The following is a 21,724-nucleotide window of genomic DNA, read 5'->3' as shown; positions in this document are numbered from 1 at the left end:
CGGGCGGTAGCCCTTCGTCTTCTGATAGGCTCCTGATGTTTCCCAGCTGTTCAAGCATCCATTACATGCTTTGGGCAACGGTCTGGGCTTGCCCTGCTGTCTTATGAGGCCCAGACGAAAGTTTCCGGCACACCGTGACGAAACCTTGGGGACCCTGGGGACCGACGACCGACCCTGAACTTTGGGGGCCCATACCTCCGCAATTACTACCCTGATCAAAATTCTGAAAGCGGATTCTGAACGCTCTCGTCAAGCTCTTTCGATTTGAAGGGTGGGGTATGTCTGCGGCATCCTTACCCCCCCCCTGCAATCTGCCTAACCTTTCCTCGACCGGGATCGCCTTGCGCGCTGAATGCGCTCACTCCTGTTGACTACGTGTGCGCCGGCGATGAGAACTCCCTCGTGATTGACGGCGCGACGGGGCAGCCGGTCGTGGCGGGAACATCAAGCCCGGCTGGGAGGAGGGCACGCGCTACTGCCAATGGGCGCGTTGGTCCAGCGACGACATGGCCCCACAGACAATCGCATCCAGGTGCGTGTAGGGCGCGGGCATGGATGGGTGCGGGGCCTTGCATGCACGCACCTGATGTATGATGAAACGATTATTACGCTCTGCGCTTGCGTGGTTTTGCTTGCAGCATCAAGAATGGCGCCAACCGTTGCATACGGCGCCACAGCATCGACATTACAGTGCGCGGCTTGACGGCGTCATGCGGCGCGCCCCGTGTAAACCCATTCAATGCAGATGCCTTATGAGGTTTCGGCTTTGCTGTTGGCCGATTGCAGCTTATAGAGACCACCATTTACCTAGAAATGCCAGGCTTTGCCCCCTCTGCAACAAAGGAGTAGAGGATGAACGGCATGTTTTACTTGAGTGTGAAGCGTACACGTGTGTCAGATCAACGTACGGTATCAGTTCTGATTCAATGAAGCAGGTTATGCAAGGTGCTGACCAATTTAAGTTGGCTTGCTGCGTACGTGATATTTGGTCTAAGCGCTGTCTTTTGATTAGGCAGCACCACGACGGTGCACACGGTGTGCAAGACGCAACTAACAATCCTCGGTTAGTCTCGTTGCAGGTATTAGGAATGCACACTTCCAATCCTATAACACACACACATCACGGTACGCGAACGAGGGGCAGACGTGGACGGGAGCGGATTGAGAACGAGCGTGAGGCCAACGCTTGTCCAGGGACCCGGTGACATGTTTATGGGCGAGATGTCGTACAGAGCCACATATACGGTATCCTCACGCATGCCGTGGCCCGTGGGAAACCAACTCAGTCCTTTTCACGCGCCAGCTACAATGCACCACGGCGGCAAAAGGCCAGCTTTAGGAATCTACCTATCGATCTGCAAGTGAAGTCTACGTGAAGCTACGCGCCGTCCAACCCGTAGCGGCACACACACACACACACACACACACACACAGCCCACACACACACAGTCTCCCCTCTCCTCCCTGCCCCAAGCACCTAACGTGCATGACATCGCAGGCGCAACAAGAGCTAATGAACTGTATTCAACAATGTCAATTATGGCAGCCCGGTAATGCGAAGGTAGGCCGCACGCGTTCGCGAGTTTGCCACGCGAAACACGGGGCTGGGATGCATCCACTGCAGCATCCCCGCAAACCCATCAATAGGACAATATGCGCATAGACCCCAACCGGCCATCATAATCGTTAAGAGCAACGCTAGTTCACGCTGTGGTTGAAGCGAGCCGAGGTCACTTGCAAGCCACAGCGGCCCACTATACATTTATGTACGCCTTCGCCAGTGCTACTCCACCAACCTCAGGACTCCCCCATTGCAAAAAAGGTGCTGTTCGCACAGCACGACGGGAAGAGGATGGCGCACGATGCCGTGCGGCAAGGTTATGAAAGAGCGAGTCAGTCGGGTATGCATTTTGAGCATAAATCATGCAAACACATGCACACAAGGCCAAGCATGCTGTCCCAAACTACACGAACCCTGACCTCGCGACACTAGCCCCCCACCCGCCCATCTCGTTTCTTCCACTGGGCCCTCTCGAACCTCTTCCTGCCCTGCCTTCCTTCACTCATCACGGCACGAACGTTACATTCTGCCACATGTATGGTGCTGCAGCATTCGCCGGCAGGATCATGCGGCTGCTGTCGGTCTTGAGGAAATTATCAACGTCTGTAGAATTTCCGTTATCGGTACCGTCCCACACAATCTGCGCCGCAACGCGGTTCCACAGCGGCCCAAGCGCCACCCAGTCCAGCACAAAGAGCTGATAGACGTTGGACGCGAAGCGGGTGCGGATGGGTGCGTAGTTGTAGAAGTTGAGGCCGTCACCGAACATCTCGTAGGTGCGCGCGCCCGCCAGGGTCTGGTAGTGCACGCCGGGCAGGTTGAAGGCGCGCGACACGCCGTTCTTAATGCTGCCCGACCAGTAGGTCCAGCAGCGGACATTCCAGAAGTTCCAGGTAATGCTAGGGAACAAATCCTGTGCGCGTGAGAGCAAGGGCGACGGAAGTGGGGGATATGGGTTACAAGGGTAGACGTTAGGTTGGGATGGAAGATGGGGACCAGCAACAACGGCCAAGGGATGCAGGTGCTTCTACTAGAACGAGCCCCCAAAGTCCACAAATGACGCACCCGCATGATCGTGCCCATGCGGCACTCGCTGCCGACTTTGAGTCCGGCGGGGCAGTCGCGCGGGTACATCCAGGTGAGGTTGGGCGGCGTGCCGAAGGGCGGGTTGTTGGGCGCCGGCCGGGTGATGGAGCCGTTGGCGGCCCAGGCGTCGCAGCGGAAGCCGCGAGGCAGGGAGGCCACGGTGTTAGGGTTGGGGCTGTAGAAGAACTTGGTGGCCAGACTGCGAGCCGGAAGGGGTGCGGCGGGATTGGGTGGGGATGGGGTCAGCGATGGTAGGCCATTGGGCGCAAGGGAAAGTGAGGAACGTGCGTGTTGGCGACGCATTGAATACGGCGTTACACAGAAGATGCGGTGGCTGTGTGCCTGCACTCGCTTAGATGAGTCACCAGAACTTGCGGGTACTCACGCGGAAGAGAAGGACACGTAGTTGGTGGACAGCACCGCGGGCTGGTTGGGCGAGCTGCAGTTGGCCCACTGAATGCCCACAGGCGCGGTGTTGTTGAGCTGCAGGAAGGGCGCGGGGACAGGGCAACCGGGCTCAAACGCAGGGTTACATGCGCATGGGCTACGACCTGGCAGCATGATGAGGCCCACTGAGCACGTAGCAACAATGCCCTGCACGACCCCAAGAAGCCCACGGCCGTGGCAGTCTGCCTTGCTGCGTTGCGTCGCATCACGCACCATTGCAGCGAAGTAGAGGTAGATCTCGTGCGACTGGTTGCTTGCCAGCGTGACACAGGGCGTGACGGTCTGGAACACGGACGTGGACTGGAAGTCATAGACCAACTGCCCGTTGATGAACAGGCGCGTGTGCGGGCCCTGTGGTCGGTTGAGAAGCAGCACACGCGCACGAGGAACGCTAAGCGCAGCTACAAGTGGGACATATTGACAGGTATTCAGAAAGAGGCTTTGCATAACAGTGGCCACAAGCAAGCGCCTTTACATCGGTTTCTCTTTTAAAAAGGCCAAGATGTGTGCGGCGCGGACATTTTGCACTCACGCGCAGGCGGAAGGCCACGCCCTGGCTGAAGGCCCTCGGCGCAAGGTTGGTGCGGGCATAGCCATACACCACATAGTTGGCGGGGTTGAGCATGGCGGTGCCGGTGCCATAGAGACCGCTTCGAAGCTGCAAGGTGGGAAAAGCAAAAAGCGAATGGAGCATGGCCTTAATGCACGGGACTACGGTAACACACCCTTGAGCTGCAGCTTGTGGCCGCGTCCAGCCCGCCCCCGCGCGCCAGGCCGCTTTCGCTCCCGGCCTCTGCGCCTCAACTTGTCTGCCACTCACATCGGCACCGGTGGCGAAGTTGAAGTCAGGCACAGTGGTCTGCCAGTCACGATAGCGCCGTATGTCCTTGTTGGCCTGGAAATAGCCGTACTGGTATATCCACGTGTCGAACTGCCGGTCCTCATTCCAGGCCACGTGCCACAGAGCCGGCCTGTGTTCGTGTTGGAAGATGAGAGCAGGCGCGAGATCAGACGGTGCTTGTGTTTGTGACTAGACAACAAGGCGCTTGGTCGTTGGTCACCTTCCATGTGCAAAACACTACCTACGGCGGTGGCCGCTACACGCAGCGCTCCCGCCCTTACGGTACTCACTTGTCGGCGACATTAGGGTCATTGACTGGCGCGGGGGGGCTGTCAAAGTTGAGGATCCAGAACCAGTTGCGGTTGAGGTAGCTGGGATCCGTGGGCGACTGCCACTTGAAGTCCAGGTTAGTTGCGTAGTCGGGATACATCCAGATGGTGATGTTGTAGAAGCCTGTTGCAGATAAGTGAATGCCACAATCAAAGGAGGTACGGCGATGCGACGCAAATGTTGTATTTTTGTGCGCCGGCAGCGGGGACACCCCACCACGGCCTGAGGCGCCCTGCTCCTTACCGGGGTCGGGGAAAAAGAGGTCGATGTAACCGGTGGTGCTGTTGACCCAGCGGAAGTACATGATGTTCTCGCCGATGCTCATCTGCCACTTATCGCGAGTGATGCCACTCTGGATCACCTGCAGCCCGTACATGCCGGTGGTCTCCACACGCATGTGCGACGTGACCAGCAGCTTGGTGTTGCCGCCGTAGCGCATGCCGCCGATTTGCATGTTGGAGGACAGCTGTAGGGAAAGGCGGGCGGGCAGAAGGACAGCCCAACGGTTGGGACATGGTGTAGCCGACAATCAGTACAGGCGCCCGAGCCTCTGGTACATTAAAGAGTTGCCACACCACAGCTTGAAGCTCTGACTTTAATTTGCACGCGAACACGAGGAAACTTCCTCACCCGCACATAGTAGTCCAGGAAGCGGAAGCTGGGATCAAAGTTGTCGAAGGCACCATCCGTGTAAACACCCGTGTACCTGTGCACGGACCATTGCATAAGACCAATGCCATCAGATGGGGGATTACAGCAGACGGAATAGGACAGCGGTGCCCTAAGGTTCTGAGCCCAGGTGCTTGCATGGCGCGACACGTGAAGGGTAGGCCCCATTTCGGCCCGCCCTGGACTAGCCATCCTTCCCCCAGCCCAGCCGTGTGACGCACCATATGTACTCCCACGCCTGCATGGCGGTGACAGCACCGACGGCGGCGGCCGTGCTGCCATCCAGCTCCCGGACAACGGCTGCAAGTGAATCACAATAGGAAATGCCAGTTGTCGAGGAGTGCACTTGGAAAGCGTATGCCAGACGCCCTGAAATGGGCTTGTCAGGCTTCAGCCCACGCCCATTCCATAGCCATAGATTTGCACGACCAGTTTACCATAGCGTGCCTTGTGGCTGTGCAACCAACTCATGCGTGCCGTGTTTCTCTCCCGTAGTCACTTACTAGTGCGGTTGGTCCGGGCCAGGGTCAGGGCGGCCGCCACAGCGTTGGCGGCGTTCAGGCGGCGCGCACTCTTGAACTGGTTCTGTATTGCAACAAAGGCATGAGCACACATAAAGTCAGCACCGCACATGCACCACAGTGAGGTATGAAAGCAGCTTAAGAACCACTTTATGGCGCCACACGAAACTCACGTTCAGACTGGGCAGCAGATCGCCAGAGCTCATTAGGATGTTCTTAATCTGCAGGGGTGTCTGCGGAGTGGCCCGCCTGCGAACAACGGCAGCGCAAGCAGGAAGGCTTGCGTTACCATCCATGGCACGAAAGCAGAAGGCGACCAAGTAGCCGCAGACCGCCAATGATCCTTGCCCCAAGACTGTCACTTGCGTTAGGCCGCACAGTCGCAAGACAATAATGTACTTGTCAGCCACCTGTGACCATGTGGCCTGCGCCGCACGCTGCAAAGTCTCACCCGGTGCCGCCCAGCGCCGACAGCACCAGACCCGCCACTGCCGCCACCATGGGGGTAGCGAAAGAGGTACCCGAAGGGGCGCTGTAGTTTCTATCTGTGGGTGATAAATTGCAGCCATGGCATCGGTCAGGTCGGCTACCGTCATTGTATTGAGGGCCAAGTACACGCTCCCAACCAGTACACGCTCAATCCATTTCCACCACGTGCCGCCCATCCGCCCGTTTCATTTTTTAGCCCCGCCTGCAGGATGCCCTGTGCACACTCCACTCACTGACGGCAATGTCGGTTGTGTAAATGCTGTGTGCGGGCGCGCCCATGTCCACTGTGGTGGGGCCGAAGTTCGTGCCGGCCTGCTGGTTGAAGGCAAAGACGTAAAAGATTGTGTCGTTCACGTTGGTGCCGCCCACGCAGAGCGTGTTGTCGGTGGCGATCATGCAGGGCGAGTAGGTGTAGTTGCCTGAGCGCCAGCCCTCCAGGCTCGTCCACTCGTTGCCTGCAAGGCATCCACAGCGGACACGGTTATTGATCTGCGCTGAGTACACAGCGTGCCACAGGTAGATACTGTGGTCAAGACCATTTCAGCCTCCGCGCGCAGCACCCATCTAGCCAGCCGCCAGCCCACCCACCTGCTGCTGCCACGAACAGGGCGTTGGAGTACTTGTTAAACAGGTTGCGGTAGGCAGTGGCAGCCGCGTCCAGACTAGGCTTGTTGGTGGGCTGCAAGGCGGCAAACGGTTGGTTGATGAGCGTTGTTGAGGACACGGTGGCCGCATTCTAGGCCATTATGGCCCGACCTTTCCCAGCGTCTTGAGTAACAGCACACCCATGTCTTCAAACCCGTGCCGGCTTACCGTGGCACTGGTGCGGGCGTCCTGGCCAAACGACATGGAGAAGATGCGCGCACCCTTGGCGTACCCGTAGTCGATGGCCCTCACCACGTCGCTATATGCGTACTGAAAGTAGGTGTCATCCACCACCTAGGGTTCGTGCGCGGGGGCGGAAGCGAGGCGTCGGATTAAGGGCAGGCACGGTATGATGACAAAAGCACGGGAGTGTGTGGTGTGTCAGTGAATCTTGCTGGCTGACCCCCGGCAAACTTTGAGCGGCCAATCAGCCTGCTCATCCCTGGCCACGCTATCAGGCGTCAACAGGCCCCATCCATGCATCCACGCGCACCGCACCTTGAGAACCATCTGGCGCAAGTTGGGCGCCACACCCGCCAGGCCGATGCCATTGTTGGGCCGCGCACCGATGACACCAGCGATTTTCGTGCCGTGGCTGTTGCTGTGGGTGTGAGTGAACACAGGGCACACAGCGTCAGCCCTGTTGGCGATGGCACATGGCACGTACATGGCGCGCACGCCAACCATATGTTGCCGGTCGCTGGTCCATTCTTTGCCCCAACGTCCCCAGGACTTACATGTCGTTGACGTTGTTCCAAGCGAATGTGTTTTTGCCGATGCCGCACCGCGACAGGTTAGAGTTAAGCGAAGTGGGCGAGCACACCGAGTTGGCGAAGCAGGCGCCATAGACGTCATCAATGTAGGCTGCAGCAGACGGGCACATGTTATTGGTGTTGTGCGGGCACAGCCATGAAGCGCTGCAGGCGTGCTCGTGTTGACCTAGCCACTAGCCGCGCAGCCACTCACTGTTGTTGTCGTTGTCCCGCAGATCATTGTCAATTTCAGCCGGGTTCTCCCAGAACGACCCAATGAGGTCAGGGTGATTCACGAAGGCACCACTGTCCGTGACGCCAATTACCACGTCGCTTGCTGCATAAGGCACAGAGGACATACATCGTGTTATTGACGTGCATGTTGCTTCCACTTGGCGTGTTCAATGGCTCCCTTCAGCACTGCATATGCCGGCCCTTCCCAAGACACGGGCGCCCAGCATTCCCCCTCCCCCTCCCCACCAGCACGTCCCCAGTGCTGCTCACTTCTCTGTTGCGGGTCCGTGGCATTGACGTTCAGCAGCCTCCAGGCGCCGGTCACGTTGATCCGGTCAAACCACCAAGTGGTGCTCAGTTGCGGGTCATTCAGAGTGTATGCCTGTTGCAACCTGCAGCGGGAATACGCCAAGGGTTCGGGGCAGTCGGTTCATGGAGGCTCACGGCGAAAATTGACAGCCGTGAGTTGAACACCGAGTGCCAACTGCCAAACTTACCGGCGGCCGCTGCTGGAGGACGCGGCTGTGGGGTCAGTAATGTCTGTGGGCGCCTTCAGCACGAAGTCGCGCACCACGAACTCCACATCTGAATATGGGGCAGCGACAACAGGGCACGGCCGCTTTACGATGTCGTGACGGGGAAGGAAAGCGGCCCACACCATGCACGGCACGCGAACGCTATATCTCGCCGCCCGCCCCCCGCACGACCACTGCTAAGTTTCGTTGAAGGAAAACAAATACTAGCAAAGAATCACACAGTCCCGGCGTTTCCCGCACCTGTCCGCTTCCGAACCTCGTCGAGCACGATTTGAAGCACGGACTCGTCTACGGCCTCAAGAATTTGTAAATTTGAAAGCGCCATCTGCACCCGTGATGTGTATTGTTTGAGGATGGGCGGAACCAGGTCCGCGACGTCGACGTCAGAGAGGAACGCCGCCACCAGGCGAACCGGTGCATTCTTGTACAAAGACAGAGTAGGATCCTGTTGGTGTGTGCAGGCAGGGGCAGCAATGGGGCGGCGGGGTGCTTACTCAATACCTGCGACCAAAACTCGACAAGTGGCGCACGCAGAGGGCTTGGAGCTGGGCCGCGGGCCCTAGCCTACATTATTTTAAAACCTATACTCAATAAAGCTAAGGAGTACCAGATTCCGCGCGTCGCACCTCTGCTTGTTTTGGAGGACAGCCGTGGACCGAGCAGGTCACCGGCACCACGATAGCTGCTATCACGCCAAGTATTGTGAGCGTAATCAATACGGCTGCCACCACTGGGTTGCGCTTGACCTGTGAGAAATCCGATGGGTCACAGCGTTGACTTGAGCAAGCGCATGACTTGGTGCGCGTCAACGACGTGAGCCAAGACGAGTAATCGCGGGGACGCGTCAAACAACGCTGCATACGATGCGAATCGATAGCAAGCCTACCCAGCCGGAGCAGCCTCGCTTGTCGTCGCCGAAGGACTCGACATCGTCGCCACCGCCCGGAGCAACCTGCGTCGCTCCTTTCCAGGGCCCCATCACTCCAAAATCAGTGACGGCGATGTATCTTTAGGATAGCAATACAGCAGTGGACTTAATAGGTAGAGGCGGCGTTCGTATGTGTAAGCTGCAGCGAATGTTGCAAGGGTCTCGTTTGTGTTTTTGACAGTCGCGCACTGGTGTTTAAGTTGTGTCAGGTCAAGTATTAGTAGTGTGTGCTGCGCGAATTGGGTATAAGTACTGTATTTGTGAGAGAAGGGGCTGGTAGCAGCGTCAGCCCCGCGCCCCGCCGACAGACCGACGTCCGCCCGAGATGCAAGGTCGCTTCATCGGTCGGGCTCGGTCCGCATAATAGTCTCCAGCATATTGAAAGTCGACGGGGGTCAGCTCGCGACTGCAGGGGTTACAAGTCGCTAGCACTGGCCAAAACAGAACAGGGCCGACATCGCCCAACTGTCCCACTTGCGAGTCACTTTGGTCCACGTCTGCCTGAAACTCATTGTCTGTAATCCGAGATAGTTGTTAGTTGTATATGGTACCTTCGTTCACGTCCCGGGACTGGCCCTGTCTGCGCTAACTTGGCTCGTCCGTCCTCACGAACCATGCGTCAGCCGCTTCTCCGACTGCTCCTAGCTTACGCCGCGCCCGCGTCCTTCCCGGCTTCGCCGCTGCTTGTCCCGGCCTGCCCGTCCTTCGCCGGCTCCGCCGCTGCTCCCGGCTTCTGCTGCCCCTGCGCCGCCCCGTTCTTGGCCTGCCCCTCCTTGCCCTGCGCCGCCGCCTCCAGCCGCTCAAACTCCGCCTGCTCGACTCGCGCGGCCTGCAGCGCGGCCTGCTGCTCAGGGATGACCAGCTTGGGATCAAAGTCCAGCAGCCGCGCCGCCAGCGCCGCCTTGTCCTCGGTGAGCTGCGCCAGCAGGTGGAACAGGTAGCGGCGCTCCTCCAGGCTGCTGGCGGCGCGCAGGGAGGACGCTACCATGTCCACCTGGAGGGGTGCACGTGCAAAGACGAAGAGGCCCCATTATTGAGTAGTGTTGCGGAACTAATGCGTACGTAGACCAGAGCGGGAGGCGGAGTGGGCCCCATGAGGGCGCGGATGATGTTAAGGAGGCACCGCTAGAATTGGGCAGGGAGGTTTCGCTTTCCATAATAACAGCACGATTGGTTTGACTTCCGCACCGGCGTGTATATCCTGTCCAAACCCATTTACCGCCATGGCTTCCGCCTCAACCTGCCTTGCCCCGACTGCCTCTACCCCGACAGCCGCTGCCCCCACCTGCGGCGTTTCCGTGTCCAGCGCGGGCAGGTACTCCAGTAGGCTGGCGATGCGCGCCAGGGCGTACACCGCTTCCGTCATGGCCTCCGGGTCAGTGCGGCTGAGCTTCATGTTGGTCACGGCCTGCGCAATCGCAAACGACAGGCAACTGGGGTTTAGACACAGCAGGGCTTGGAAGGGGGATCAGTATTCGGTTGGACGCAGCTCGGCATGGCGGTTTGGCCGGGCTTGGGCTGTTCTAGTTTCCACGTGCCAAGGACGCCGGGCTACAAACCCGTCCCTTTTAGTCAGTCCTTTGGAGGTACGCACTGTCATTCCAAGCCCGCAAATACCCGCCCGCGTCCCTCCACTAAGCCACTAAGCCTTTTCCCGCCTCCGCGCCCCGGCCCTGCCGCACTCACGTCCAGCAGCCGCGCCCGCACCGCACTGGCCACCACCGCCACCGCTATGCCCACCGCCCGGCCGTCCTCCATGCCCAGGTCCGCCGCCACGCCCGCGACGAAGCGCGGCGGCGAAGCCTCATCCAGCGACTCGAAGTTGCGAGCCTGCGCCGCCGCCACCGCCGCCTCCACAGCGGCCCGGAAGATGGCGTCGCGGCCGCCCACCGTCTTGGGCTTCACGCTTACGTGGCCCTCCTGTGCATGTTGTGATTGACGTTGGGTTGGCTGACATTTACAGCGTGTACAGTGCTATGAGCACTCCGCCAGGAGTCTCCAATCCTGACTGCCAGCCGCCTGCCAGCCGCCCTGCCAGCCGCCGCCGCAACTTGGCTCCTCCTCACACACTACGTTTCACCGCCCCTCCCCCAACCAATACCCGGTCCACCTGACACGTCTTCCTCAGCGCGCGTATATCTGCCAGCGAGTAGTCCTCGCCGCGGTTCTTGGCGCTCTCCAGCCGCGACATAATGCGGCCAGCCTCCGCCTCGCAGGCCGCCTGGCGACACGGACGGTAGGTTCCAGGCATGACAAGCTCAAGGCGATGGAGAGGATATGCGCCGGCTGCTGGGGCTGCAACGATAAGCCCAAGGATTTGTGCAACCCCGTCAACGCTGCTACTGCCCTTCCCTAGTACACTAGCACACGCGCGGGGACGCTGCCACTCCTCGCACCTTGCGCGAGGCTGAGGCGTACAGCACCGGCGGCGCGTCCCACCAGGTCGGCAGCGTGCCTGTCGCCACCCCCGAGCCCGAGGTGGAGGCGTCCCCGCCGGTGCGCGCCGCGGCCGCGAACGAAGACAGCCGCTCGAAATCCTCATCCTGAGGTTACAAGGAGCGTGCCAACCAGGTGGGTCCGAAGGCGGGATGTCAGCTGAGACGAGCGCTGCGTGATTACATCTCATCAACGCGCCTGCTTTAGTGCTTTCCCATACCACGGGGTGCCATCTCGTCGCATGTAGCAGGTTTGAACAGCCGCGGTCAGGGCACACCCACGCCCATACACGCTCACCATGCGCGAGCGGCCGGCCTTCTCTGACATGCTAGTGGCGGTGGTGGGTCCGTCGAACGAGTTGCTGTCCGGCACCCAAACCTGCAGGTGGCACCAGGCAGAGCGTTTCGCGTGACACTTGGTCCAGAAACCCCCACTCCTTGCCCTGCATCCTCCGGTCTCTAGTTCCTGACTGGGAATGGTGGGAATAAGCCTTTCAGCGCCGCCGGGCGCCCTACCTTGCGGCCTCCCAGGGACCGGTCGTACACCCACTTGCCGCCGGTGGGCTGCTTGCTGCCGCCGGACAGCAGCCACTGCACGAAGCGGCTGCGGTAGGCTGCAGCTAGCGCCGCCAGGATGACGGACCACACCTGCAGCGAGGTCAATGCAGCGAGGGGAGGTGCATGACCGCCAGGCCTGCAGTATCCTGCTAAGGCGGGGCTTGAGCAATCCTGCAGTCCAAGCTGCCAAGCGCTTATATCTGGCCGCTGCCGTTTTCCACGCCATCCAGCCGCCCACAGGCCGCCTTCCACTCACCACCACGGGCGCAAAGTCGGTACCCCGGATGACCAGCTTGAAGGGCAGGCCGTTGGCACGTGCCGCCTCCTGCTGCTTCACAATGATCTGCGAATACATACGTTCAGCTGTGAGGACGGCGCCGGTCTTATCGCCCGAGCATCTCTCGCTCTCCCTTGGGCACTCCCCCGTTCCCCAGTGCAGGGCACAAGCGAAATGTGCGTGTGCCCAACACGTACCTCCTGTGCCTTGCGCTTCATGGCCTCCTCCTCCGCCCTGATTCGCTTCAGGTCCGCCTGCGCAATGAATGTGCGATGCTTCACAAGGTATGCGGCAGCGCGAGGATGCCACGGGCCTGCAGCACCCTTACGCACGCTGGCAGAGCGTACCTCTTTTTGCTGCGTCATTTGTAGCCGAGCCAGCCTCGCCTCCTCTTGCCGCTTCTCACGGGCTGTCTCTTGCTCCTGCGCACGTGGGTTCGTTGGTGGGAAGCCGTGAACACAAGGTGCCAGACGCAGTGTCTGCGGTGAGTGTGCCCTGGCCCCCGCCGATTGTGTCCCCGCAGCACCTCGTTACGGCGTCTACGTATTAAGGTCCACATCTACCAGTTCAAGTACCCGTTAATACCCGCCAGGGCAAAGCCTTCCCAGCACAATTTTGATCGCCTGCACTGCTCGGTTGCGTTCATCACTTCTACCACTGCCACGCAAAGTTCCACACCTCGACAAGCTCTTCGGCCCACGCGTCCGTGTAGCGCTCGCCCAAGCGCCGATGGTGCCGGCGAGGCTTCCATGGCCGGTCCTCAGCGCGAGCTGCACTAGTGTTGACTGCGAAATGGCATACTATAGCGGCTGCCGTAATGAGCTTTGCAGCTCCGCCTACATCGAGCAAGTCCGCTTGCAGAGCTGGCGAGTCACCGGAACAGTGCCGGCCACTGGGGCTAGGCCCGTCAGACGCATGCAGCGCATGCGTATTCGAAACAAACCTAAGCCGGCGAACAGGAGTGGCAAAGCGAGAGCGGCCGTGTGAGGCTTGCTGCCTTTGGAGCAGCTGAGGTGCTGGAGTCATTGAAACAGATGTGCTTAATGTTTCGCCATTTATTGCGTGTATGCGTGTGAGCTGTGAAGCTCGGCAATTTGGGCAATTGTGGCTGCACGCGCATGCCCCTACCTGCATGGGCCATACGTACGGTTCCCCCATCCCTGGACCCACGACTTAACGTCTGCCTACGTCTGTGTGCTTGCACCACCCCACGAAACTTTATGCGCGCCTGCCTGCACCACCCACGAAACTTTGTACGCGCCTGCCTGCACCACCCACGCTTGAGCTCTATCGATTTCAGGCATCGGTCAAACCCTTGCTTGCAAGTTTATCCCCCCCCTGCATTGCTACAGCGTGATTGTACTACCGTAGCTCGCATGGCCTCCTGCCCCTGCCAAGCTGATTGACTCCTTCATCGCTTGCGGCGCCACTCCTTTAAGTAGCAGGGCTTTCGTGGGCGGCAGGCACAACAGAAGTTTCGGTGCGGTTCAGCACAAAACGTGGCAGTGATGATGACCAGCCTTAGTAGTGCAGTCCTACGGGCCCTGGCCTCCCAGGCATACTGCGAGGCACCGCCACGGACGAGGCAGTTCAGCAGGCGGTTTGTCGCACGGTCCCAGTGGCCGCCGCGCGGACCGTTGCCGCCGCGATACACCACACCACCAGCAACGGGAATGGCTTCTATCATTTGTGTCTGAACTATGTGTTTGGCGTCTAAACTATGGGTCTAAACTATGTGTCTTCCCCACCCGCCCGTCAGCCCCCGCCCCCCACCCCGCGGGCGGCAGAAAGTTTTGTTGGGGCAGGTTGGGGACAGAAGGCACAACCCAAGCGCTCACCCCCGCCCCGGCAGCCGCACCGATGTCAGAAGACCACTAGGAAGGGGGGTTCGGTTGGGGAGTCGGAAAAGTATGTTCCTACGTATGTATTCCCCCGCTTACCCCCTGGTATGAATGCGACAATATAAGAAGGGACAGACGGACAGTCCGACCAAGCAAAGGTATGGTTCCACCTATCCCGGTGCGTTTGGACTGATGCATGTTGGACCGATACAATTACACAAGGAGAGCCGGGGGCCGGCCCTGGGTTGACAGGCGCCGCCGGTCCCAACTCCGCACGGCCGGCGGATGCAGAGCGAGGACGGTTGGAAACCACATCAGCTTCACCATACTTGTGCCTGTTGCCTACCTGCCAGCTATGATAGCTTACACAGAACCCTTCATAATTTTTGGGCGGTATTATAAGTTTATAATATGTAACACGATGGCCGCCTTCATAAAAAGGCAATTAAGGATATGCTGCCGCAGCAGGCCAGGACAATGCGGGCAAGCAATGCGGGTATGTAGATGAGCTCGAAACACACGCACGTTCACATAAGTCAGGCGTTATAAGGGCCCCCCGGCCCGGGCCTCGGTTTCTACAAGGACAGGAATGCACGTCGTGCTCACCACCTTGTAACCACACACAACAAGTCATTCTAGAGTAACACATCTTACAGTCTGCGTTACTATCGATGTTCAGAAGAGTTTAATAATCACCACAAACGGGCGCCACACACACACACATCCACACACACACACATCCACACACACACACACACACACACGCACACACATACACACACACATACACACATACACACACACACACACACACACACACACACACACACACACACACACACACACACACAATTGGAAGAGGTGCGTTTTGTGGCGCTGATAATATGCTGTAGTGCGTACGTACGTAGTAACACAAACAAACCCCTTGGCCCATTGCATGATGGATGGCGGACTGCTGTGTTGGTAAGGCCCACCCGCCCTGAATAAACTGTGCTAACCGCTACACTGGAATAAAGGAAAGTAAGTAAGGGGGCAATCAACATTCTTGCTGCCAATGTACATCCGTCCATGGATCCACCCCGACATCAACACTGCAGTCCAGAGGTAATCACTAACATCGATGACACACATAAGTGCACCCAAAATAAGAAGCTCACTTCCAAGCCATCGTACATTCGGGCGCTTAGATCATCCCCTCCTGCCAGTTCTCTAGGATAAACTACTCAAGGCAATGTAACATTGCTAGGTGGCCCTGCGAAGTCTGCGACCGACCTCCACCTGCAGGATGAGCGGGTGTATGGCCGCATGGGTGGGAACCTCAAACAAAGGTCTAACAGCCATCATGGTGAGCACGCATGCACCCAACAATTACATTCACCCAATGAAAACCTGCGCACGCACCCCACACACCAAGCAAGACCACACACCTACCTCCATGACGGGGGGAGGCGCGCCCTCGGGATCTGGGCTCCTGGATGGCGCGGCGCCAAACACGGTATCACCCGTGGGACTGCGTGTGGAAATAAAGCATGGGCATGCAGCAGCAAAGCGGTTGGTGTCAAGCATTTCATTGAGCAACAGGCCGGGCCGGCAGCAGCACTCACAGTAGTACGGACCAACTTCTGCATGCAGTATGCCCCACGTACATTTGGGAACGTACGTGCACGTACCACTACTCTGGGAAAGGATCTTCCCCGGAAAAACATATGTTACCGGACAAGGGCAAAACTTTACCCGTTTACCGGAAAGCTTTACAACTTTACCGGAACCAACTACCCCGCAAAAATGTACTGGACGTTTCAGGAAATCCGGGTTTGGCAACCGGGCACCTTTCTCCGGTAAATTACCCCCCGTTTTTCCGGTAATTGTGACCCCCCTTTTCCCAGAGTGTAGCCGCCCCGCCCTTTCCCCCTGCCTGCTTGCTGCTGCCCACATCCGTCCTCCACCTACCAGCATTGCTCATCCAGCGAGAAAAATGTTGATCTGCAGCTGCCGGAGTCGCCCCAGCAGAAGTCCTGCGGGTGACAGATGAGGGGTCAGTAGGCGAACAACATACAAGCAAACACGCACGGCGGCCCTATCCTCCCCGCCCGCCCGCCCACCCACCCATGCACGCACCTCCAGGCTGGCGCAGGGCTCTATGACCTGCATGCACACGTCGAAGCCACTGCCCACGTCCACGCGGCTCATGGTCAGTGTGGGCAGCTTGAAGGTGGTGTAGGTGGCAGATTGGAACACGTCCTGAAGATGGGTTTGTTGTCGCGTTGAAAGGATGAGGCGGCGGTGAGCAAGGGGGTTACGGGTGGTGTAAAGTAGGCCGTACCACCGCCGTGGAGGTGGGTGGTTGGGGCGAGTGGATTTTTGGTAGAAGCCGCGTTCGTTTGTGTAAGCTGCTGCACGCAGCGAATGCTGCAAGTCCTCGTTTGCAATGTGTTGTAACACACGCACTGGTGCTGAAGTTGTGTCAGGTCAAGTACAAGCAGTGTCGGGTCAAGAGTATATAAGTACCTGGGTAAACGACCAGCTGACGCTCATCCCGTCAACCAGCACCAGACGAACCGACTTGCGGCACTCATTCCTGGCAAACAATTCTGCACACCAGCACATAAGGTTGGGCGGCATGACTCAGTGGAGGGCACATGGAAGTGTCTGCATCATGAGGACTTGATTGAGGAGGAAGCCGTCGATGGGCGGAAACCCGAAGCCCTTCCGTGAAGCCCTTCCCTTCCTTTCCTTTGAGTCATGCAATGACGACGGGGAGCTTACCGATCTTTTTTATGCCCATGCCGCAGCAGGAGGTTGTCTCGTCACAAGGCGTCACCTCGACTGAGAAGCAGTGTCGCTTCCGAGCCAAACCGTCAGAGAGCGTCGCGAGCTGTGTAGTGTTGCGGTACACGAGCCGATAGGGCGCGTTGCGAGGGCTCCGCTTCTTGCACCTGTTGGTTATGGTAGGTAAGTTACGGTCGAGGATGGCCATACAGGTTTGCAAGCGCTTCCGCACACATACACACACACACGTACACGGGCGGGCCTTGTTTTGTTGGTTTTTTCAACACACGTACACATACCGAGATAAACACATTCGTACCGTATACCGCACAAAGAACGTACCAAGTGCGCACGCAAGCACGTACAGCAAGAATGCCAAGAATCCCAGCAACCCTTATGGCGCAATACCAAAACTTACGCGCAGAAAGGAAACGGTATTCGGTGCGAAGAGGGCGGTGGTGGCGGTGGTGGGACGAGGTTGGCTGGACTTCTGCCTCCAGGCTTTGCAACTGGCTTGGGCGGGCGCGGAGGGGTCGGAGAGGGCGGTACGGGCGGATTGCCCTTGCTGGGCTTCGCGCCCGGGCGTGGCGGCTTTGGAGACGGTGGCATGGGTGGCGGCGGCGTGACGCACACATTCCCTGTCCAGCCCACTCCACCGGGGCGTGGCACCTGCATGCAATCCACGACAAGCGAGCACGCACGCACGTCCTTGGTGAGAGCGCTACCACAATTCCAAACGACTTGGAGCAAGCTATTGGCAGCCCACAGCTAACAGGAACCAGATGTGCACACGGTTAAGCAGCGCAGATGTTATCGGCGCAGATGTCAGTGGGTCCCAAGACAAGCCTTGGCCTCGCGCGCGCTTGTTTCCATCCAATCCGCTCCCGTCCACGCCTGCCCCTCGTTAGCGTACCGTGATGTTCCACAGACACTCATTGTCCACGTCGTCATTGCCCGCGCAGCCCGCGAAGCCATTGAATGGGTTTACACGGGGTGCGCCGCATGACGCCGTCAAGCCGCGCACTGTAATGTCGATGCTGTTGCGCCGTATGCAACGGTTGGCGCCATTCTTGATGCTGCAAGCAAAACCGCGCAAGCGCAGAGCGTAATAATCGTTTCATCATACATCAGGTGCGTGCATGCAAGGCCCCGCACCCATCCGTGCCCGCGCCCTACACGCACCTGAATGCGATTGTCTGTGGGGCCATGTCGTCGCTGGACCATCGCGCCCATTGGCAGTAGCGCGTGCCCTCCTCCCAGCCGCGCTTGATGTTCCCGCCACCCACGACTGGCTGCCCCGTCACGCCGTCAATCACGAGGGAGTTCTCATCGCCGGCGCACACGTAGTCAATAGGAGTGAGCGCATTCAGCGCGCAAGGCGATCCCGGTCGAGGAAAGGTTAGGCAGATTGGGCACATTAAGTACTGCTGGGAAGCGAACGGATCACCGCTCAGGGTTTGGTATTTGCAGTCGGCGCTGTTGTAGTAGATGTCCAGGCACGAACCCTGGGTGCCGCATGCGATTGCGTTGGAAAGGCCGCCCCCATCGCTGGAAGGACCCTGAAGCACGCAGGGGTCGGGCGGAGCAGCAGGCGCCCGGATGTTTGGGCTGGCGCCGGGGCGCGGCGGTGGCCTGGGTGCGGGGGAGGGCGGGCTGGGCGAGTCTCTTACGCACACGGCAGACGTCCAGCCAATGCCGCCGGGGCGTGGGACGGTGATGGTCCAGAGGCTGAAGGGCAGGAGAAGCGAGGCATGTCAGAATTGGCAGTGGTGGGGTGGATGGAAGTCAGAGACGGAAACGAGAACGTGAAAGTGCGCTTCAAAGAATCCTGCGTCAATCACCCATTCGTTGACAAGTGCTCTGCCTCTCACAGGAAAAGTGGGCTGCGCCGCGCGCGCCCACGCCAGGTGTAATCAGGTGTAATGTCTGAGGCAACAGCAGGTACCTCATTTCTCGGACATCGCCGGCAGGGCCGGCTGACTCTGACCCGCCGCCTCTTTTCCTTATTATTTATTATTTTTATGCTCACCATTCGTTAAATACGGTGCCGTCATTGGACTGGCAGCCTGCCACTGCGCCGCTGTCTGGATCATAGCGTGGATTGCTGCACGTGGCCGTCATGCCTGCGTGGGTTGCGTTGTTCTTCAGATGAAATAGATAAGAGCTTTCAGGTGGGCATTTATATTGGTCTGCGGTTTCTGCTTTTGATTCTCAAGGTTTCATGCATCCAGCAGGAGTCCACCATCGCAAGCAACTAAGGGTCATGCCAGCAAACCGTGCCAGCAAAACCAGCAGCCAAATAAAACGCACCGTTGACCAGGATCTGGGTCGGGTTGCTGTTTGCCGCGCATGCCTTGTTGCCGTTGCGGATGGAGAACGTGATCAGCGCAGGGGACAGATCGTCAGCTTCCCAGCGTGCCCATTGCGTGTAGTTGGACGAGGGAAGCCACATGACCTGCAGTGCGTTGATGAGAAGGTAGGGCGGAAAGTGGAAAGAGGGCTTGTGTGCTGGCGAGCGAGCCAAGTACATGTGTCGGCCTGCGTGCATGCATGCCTCTCGCTGATAATCCGTGGAACAACTAAAGGCGCGCATGCTGCATCCGCGTAATGCTGGGAATGCTTCTGCCAACGCCGCGGTGGCGGCGGTCGCGGAGGACATCATGTGTTCCCCTGCCGCCCCCAGCTTCCAGGCTCACCTGGTTGACGCCCCCGGGTACAGGCACTCCGCCGGGGCCCTCGATGACGGTTCCCAGCCGGTCCCCGGCGCATACGAGCACGTCTGAGTAGGCGATGTCAATTTCGACAATCTCGACGGCGCTGGTTCCGGCGCTGCTACTGCTGCTGCTGCCCGCCGCAACGATGGCGCCCGTGCTGGCCCTGGTGTCACCGCCGGCGGCAGTGGTGCTGCCGCCGCGGTTGCGCCCGCTGGGCGGCGGTGATGACGCCCTCGCGGCGGAGGTAATCTCGCACATGCTCCCCTCACGCGGATACGTCAAGTGCACGGGGCAATCTGCACGCACGTATGGGGCGACGAACGAGACATCACGCGGCAGGCTCCCTAAACATGAATGCATGCGCAGGGCGGCTTTAACATTTTCTTTGGGTTTTGATAAGACGGTTTCAATTAGACAAAACAACATGGCATCATGCATTAATCGGCGCTTACACAAATACTTGCGACCGGTTGTTGTACGGTACATGCATTCCGAGGAGTCCATTATGACGTCTAGGCATGAGGCCTGCATTCCACACGACCGAGATCCAGGAGGGGCCCTGCGTGCGTGCGTGTGGACACAGTAAGAGCTAGGCAGTGCGAGGGAGATTGCAGGTTAGGAGCACCAGTGGCGATCAACATGTATACAGGCGCTTCGATCAAGTGACTGCAGCGAAAGAGCCTGGGAGCGAGCGAATGACCCCACAACATTTTCCGTGCCTGCCGCCCCCGAAACTCACCCGTCCGTAGCGGTGGATGGGCCTTTATAAGCACAATCTTGCGGCGGTGCTGAGGGCGGTGGTGCATCCGGCGCAAACGGCGGAATGTTTCGAAGAGGGGGCTGCCCAAAAAGGCCCTGAAAGAAAGATCAGAAGAAACGCGGTTTTGTCAGTAAAGAATGCAACATCATCTACATCCTCCGGGCGAGGTGGCGGTGGTGAAGGGAAGCGCTCAACAAACAGGTAAGCACGCACCTGGCCGGTCGGCGGCGGGCGAGGTGGAGGTGGTGAAGGTGGTGGAGGCGGGCTTGGGGGCAGGGGCGGCGCATCCGGCGGGGGTGGAGGAGGAGCGTCGGGTGGCGGTGGCGGCGGCGAAGGTGGAGGCTGTGGCGGGGTATCGGGTGGCGGTGGAGGTGGTGGCGGCGGGCTCTCAGGTGGCGGTGGAGGAGGCGGTGGAGGTAAGAATGAGGCAATGGTGGCCGGTGGCGGCGGAGCCGGCGAAGAGGGTGGCTCGGGAGACGGAGGGTCCGGAGAGGGCGGCAATTCGAGCGCACAGTCGCGTTGCGCAGCTCCAGTCAAACATACAGGTGAAGCAGAGCCGGTAGTAAAGTTCGGGTCTAAAATGGCCCCTGCACGGATGGACACCCCGTTGCAGACATTGCTTGCGCTTGCAGCTTCCAGCCAAAGCTCCAGATCAAGTGATATGTCAATGACCGACGAAGGGCTATAAGCCCCGCAAATACGAACGGCGGTCGAATCACATATTGAGATCGCAAAAGGCGTCTCAACTACCAATCCGCTCCCAGTAAGAAGTAGGTCAAGATCGTCAGCAACCAAGGCCTCCAGGCTGGCACATGTGCTTGAATCAAACGTGAAGGAAGTCGATGCGAAAGGGCTGTTACTCAGCTGGAATTCCACGCAAGATGCGCAAATCGTAACTGGTGGAGGCAACGGAGATGGGCTGGGCGGCGTCAAAGGCGCGGGACTGGGCGGTGCCGGCGATGGTGGCGCTAAGATAGGCGGCTCTGGTGAGAGAGGCGCGGGGCTCGGAGGCTCCACAGGCGCAGGGCTGGGGGAAGTTGGCGATAGCGGGGAAGGGCTGGGAGGCTCAGGCGAGGCAGGTGTGGGATTTGGAGGTTCCAGCGGCGCAGGGCTGGGTGGAACAGGCGACGGCGGCGCAGGGGTAGGTGGCGAGGGCGAGTAAGGAGCAGGGTTTGGAGGTCCCGTAGGCGTAGGGCTCGGAGGCTCCGGGCTAGGTGGCGCAGGCGATGGAGGCACTGGCGAGGGAGGTGCAGGGTTTGGAGGCAACCGAGGCGCAGGGCTGGGTGGCGCAGGCGAAGGCGGGGTCGGCGGCGGCGCAGGGCTGGGTGGCT

At 59.2% G+C, this 21,724-nt stretch overlaps 3 protein-coding genes across 3 annotated transcripts in view; all 3 read right to left on the bottom strand.

Moving 5' to 3' along the window:
* Window positions 1-1,057: 1,057 nt before the first annotated feature.
* Window positions 1,058-9,254, bottom strand: CHLRE_01g049950v5 (uncharacterized protein). The gene is made up of 24 exons (XM_043058943.1): window positions 8,998-9,254; window positions 8,738-8,857; window positions 8,352-8,556; window positions 8,073-8,160; window positions 7,846-7,967; window positions 7,556-7,678; window positions 7,327-7,453; window positions 7,088-7,190; window positions 6,758-6,883; window positions 6,533-6,623; window positions 6,178-6,399; window positions 5,907-6,000; window positions 5,629-5,704; window positions 5,438-5,519; window positions 5,156-5,234; window positions 4,896-4,971; window positions 4,509-4,731; window positions 4,226-4,388; window positions 3,915-4,065; window positions 3,627-3,752; window positions 3,308-3,445; window positions 3,033-3,130; window positions 2,627-2,846; window positions 1,058-2,474 (listed from the first exon to the last, which is right to left on the bottom strand). Exons 1-24 carry the CDS (start codon window positions 9,088-9,090, stop codon window positions 2,067-2,069), a joined length of 3,354 nt encoding a protein of 1,117 aa, XP_042928857.1. The 5' UTR covers window positions 9,091-9,254; the 3' UTR covers window positions 1,058-2,066.
* A 188-nt stretch (window positions 9,255-9,442) lies between these two features.
* On the bottom strand, window positions 9,443-13,372 carry CHLRE_01g049900v5 (uncharacterized protein). The gene is made up of 11 exons (XM_001689705.2): window positions 12,988-13,372; window positions 12,657-12,731; window positions 12,507-12,563; window positions 12,289-12,375; window positions 11,991-12,122; window positions 11,773-11,853; window positions 11,436-11,582; window positions 11,150-11,260; window positions 10,726-10,959; window positions 10,325-10,447; window positions 9,443-10,033 (listed from the first exon to the last, which is right to left on the bottom strand). Exons 2-11 carry the CDS (start codon window positions 12,672-12,674, stop codon window positions 9,686-9,688), a joined length of 1,338 nt encoding a protein of 445 aa, XP_001689757.2. The 5' UTR covers window positions 12,675-12,731; window positions 12,988-13,372; the 3' UTR covers window positions 9,443-9,685.
* Window positions 13,373-14,351: 979 nt separating this feature from the next.
* Window positions 14,352-21,724, bottom strand: part of CHLRE_01g049826v5 (uncharacterized protein) — a 43,601-nt gene continuing 36,228 nt past the window's right edge. Inside the window, exons 8-22 of the mRNA XM_043058942.1 lie at window positions 20,607-21,628; window positions 20,373-20,488; window positions 20,086-20,192; window positions 19,616-19,929; window positions 19,230-19,374; window positions 18,949-19,042; window positions 18,102-18,647; window positions 17,833-17,995; window positions 17,338-17,588; window positions 16,917-17,086; window positions 16,659-16,741; window positions 16,269-16,391; window positions 16,101-16,165; window positions 15,582-15,660; window positions 14,352-15,428 (exon numbers count right to left, since the gene is read on the bottom strand). Of these exons, the coding sequence (XP_042928856.1) occupies window positions 15,393-15,428; window positions 15,582-15,660; window positions 16,101-16,165; window positions 16,269-16,391; window positions 16,659-16,741; window positions 16,917-17,086; window positions 17,338-17,588; window positions 17,833-17,995; window positions 18,102-18,647; window positions 18,949-19,042; window positions 19,230-19,374; window positions 19,616-19,929; window positions 20,086-20,192; window positions 20,373-20,488; window positions 20,607-21,628 (3,314 nt within the window). The 3' untranslated portion in view covers window positions 14,352-15,392. The remainder of the gene's footprint in view (window positions 15,429-15,581; window positions 15,661-16,100; window positions 16,166-16,268; window positions 16,392-16,658; window positions 16,742-16,916; window positions 17,087-17,337; window positions 17,589-17,832; window positions 17,996-18,101; window positions 18,648-18,948; window positions 19,043-19,229; window positions 19,375-19,615; window positions 19,930-20,085; window positions 20,193-20,372; window positions 20,489-20,606; window positions 21,629-21,724) is intronic.

This window comes from Chlamydomonas reinhardtii, chromosome 1, assembly GCF_000002595.2.
Source record: "Chlamydomonas reinhardtii strain CC-503 cw92 mt+ chromosome 1, whole genome shotgun sequence".
NCBI classification, from domain to species: Eukaryota; Viridiplantae; Chlorophyta; class Chlorophyceae; order Chlamydomonadales; family Chlamydomonadaceae; genus Chlamydomonas; species Chlamydomonas reinhardtii.
The sequence above is the reverse complement of the archived record's forward strand: the minus strand, read 5'-3'. Positions and strand labels throughout refer to the sequence as shown.

Coding starts and splice junctions, on each gene's coding strand:
- CHLRE_01g049950v5 (XM_043058943.1), bottom strand. CDS start 9,090: ATGGGGCCCTGGAAAGGAGCGACGCAGGTTGCTCCGGGCGGTGGCGAC. Junction 2,847..3,032: donor TACGTGTCCTTCTCTTCCGC/GTGAGTACCCGC, acceptor TCCGGCTCGCAG/TCTGGCCACCAAGTTCTTCT. Junction 2,475..2,626: donor GCATGGGCACGATCATGCGG/GTGCGTCATTTG, acceptor TCACGCGCACAG/GATTTGTTCCCTAGCATTAC.
- CHLRE_01g049900v5 (XM_001689705.2), bottom strand. Junction 11,583..11,772: donor AGGCCGGCCGCTCGCGCATG/GTGAGCGTGTAT, acceptor TTGTAACCTCAG/GATGAGGATTTCGAGCGGCT. Junction 10,034..10,324: donor TGGACACGGAAACGCCGCAG/GTGGGGGCAGCG, acceptor GCACCCCTCCAG/GTGGACATGGTAGCGTCCTC.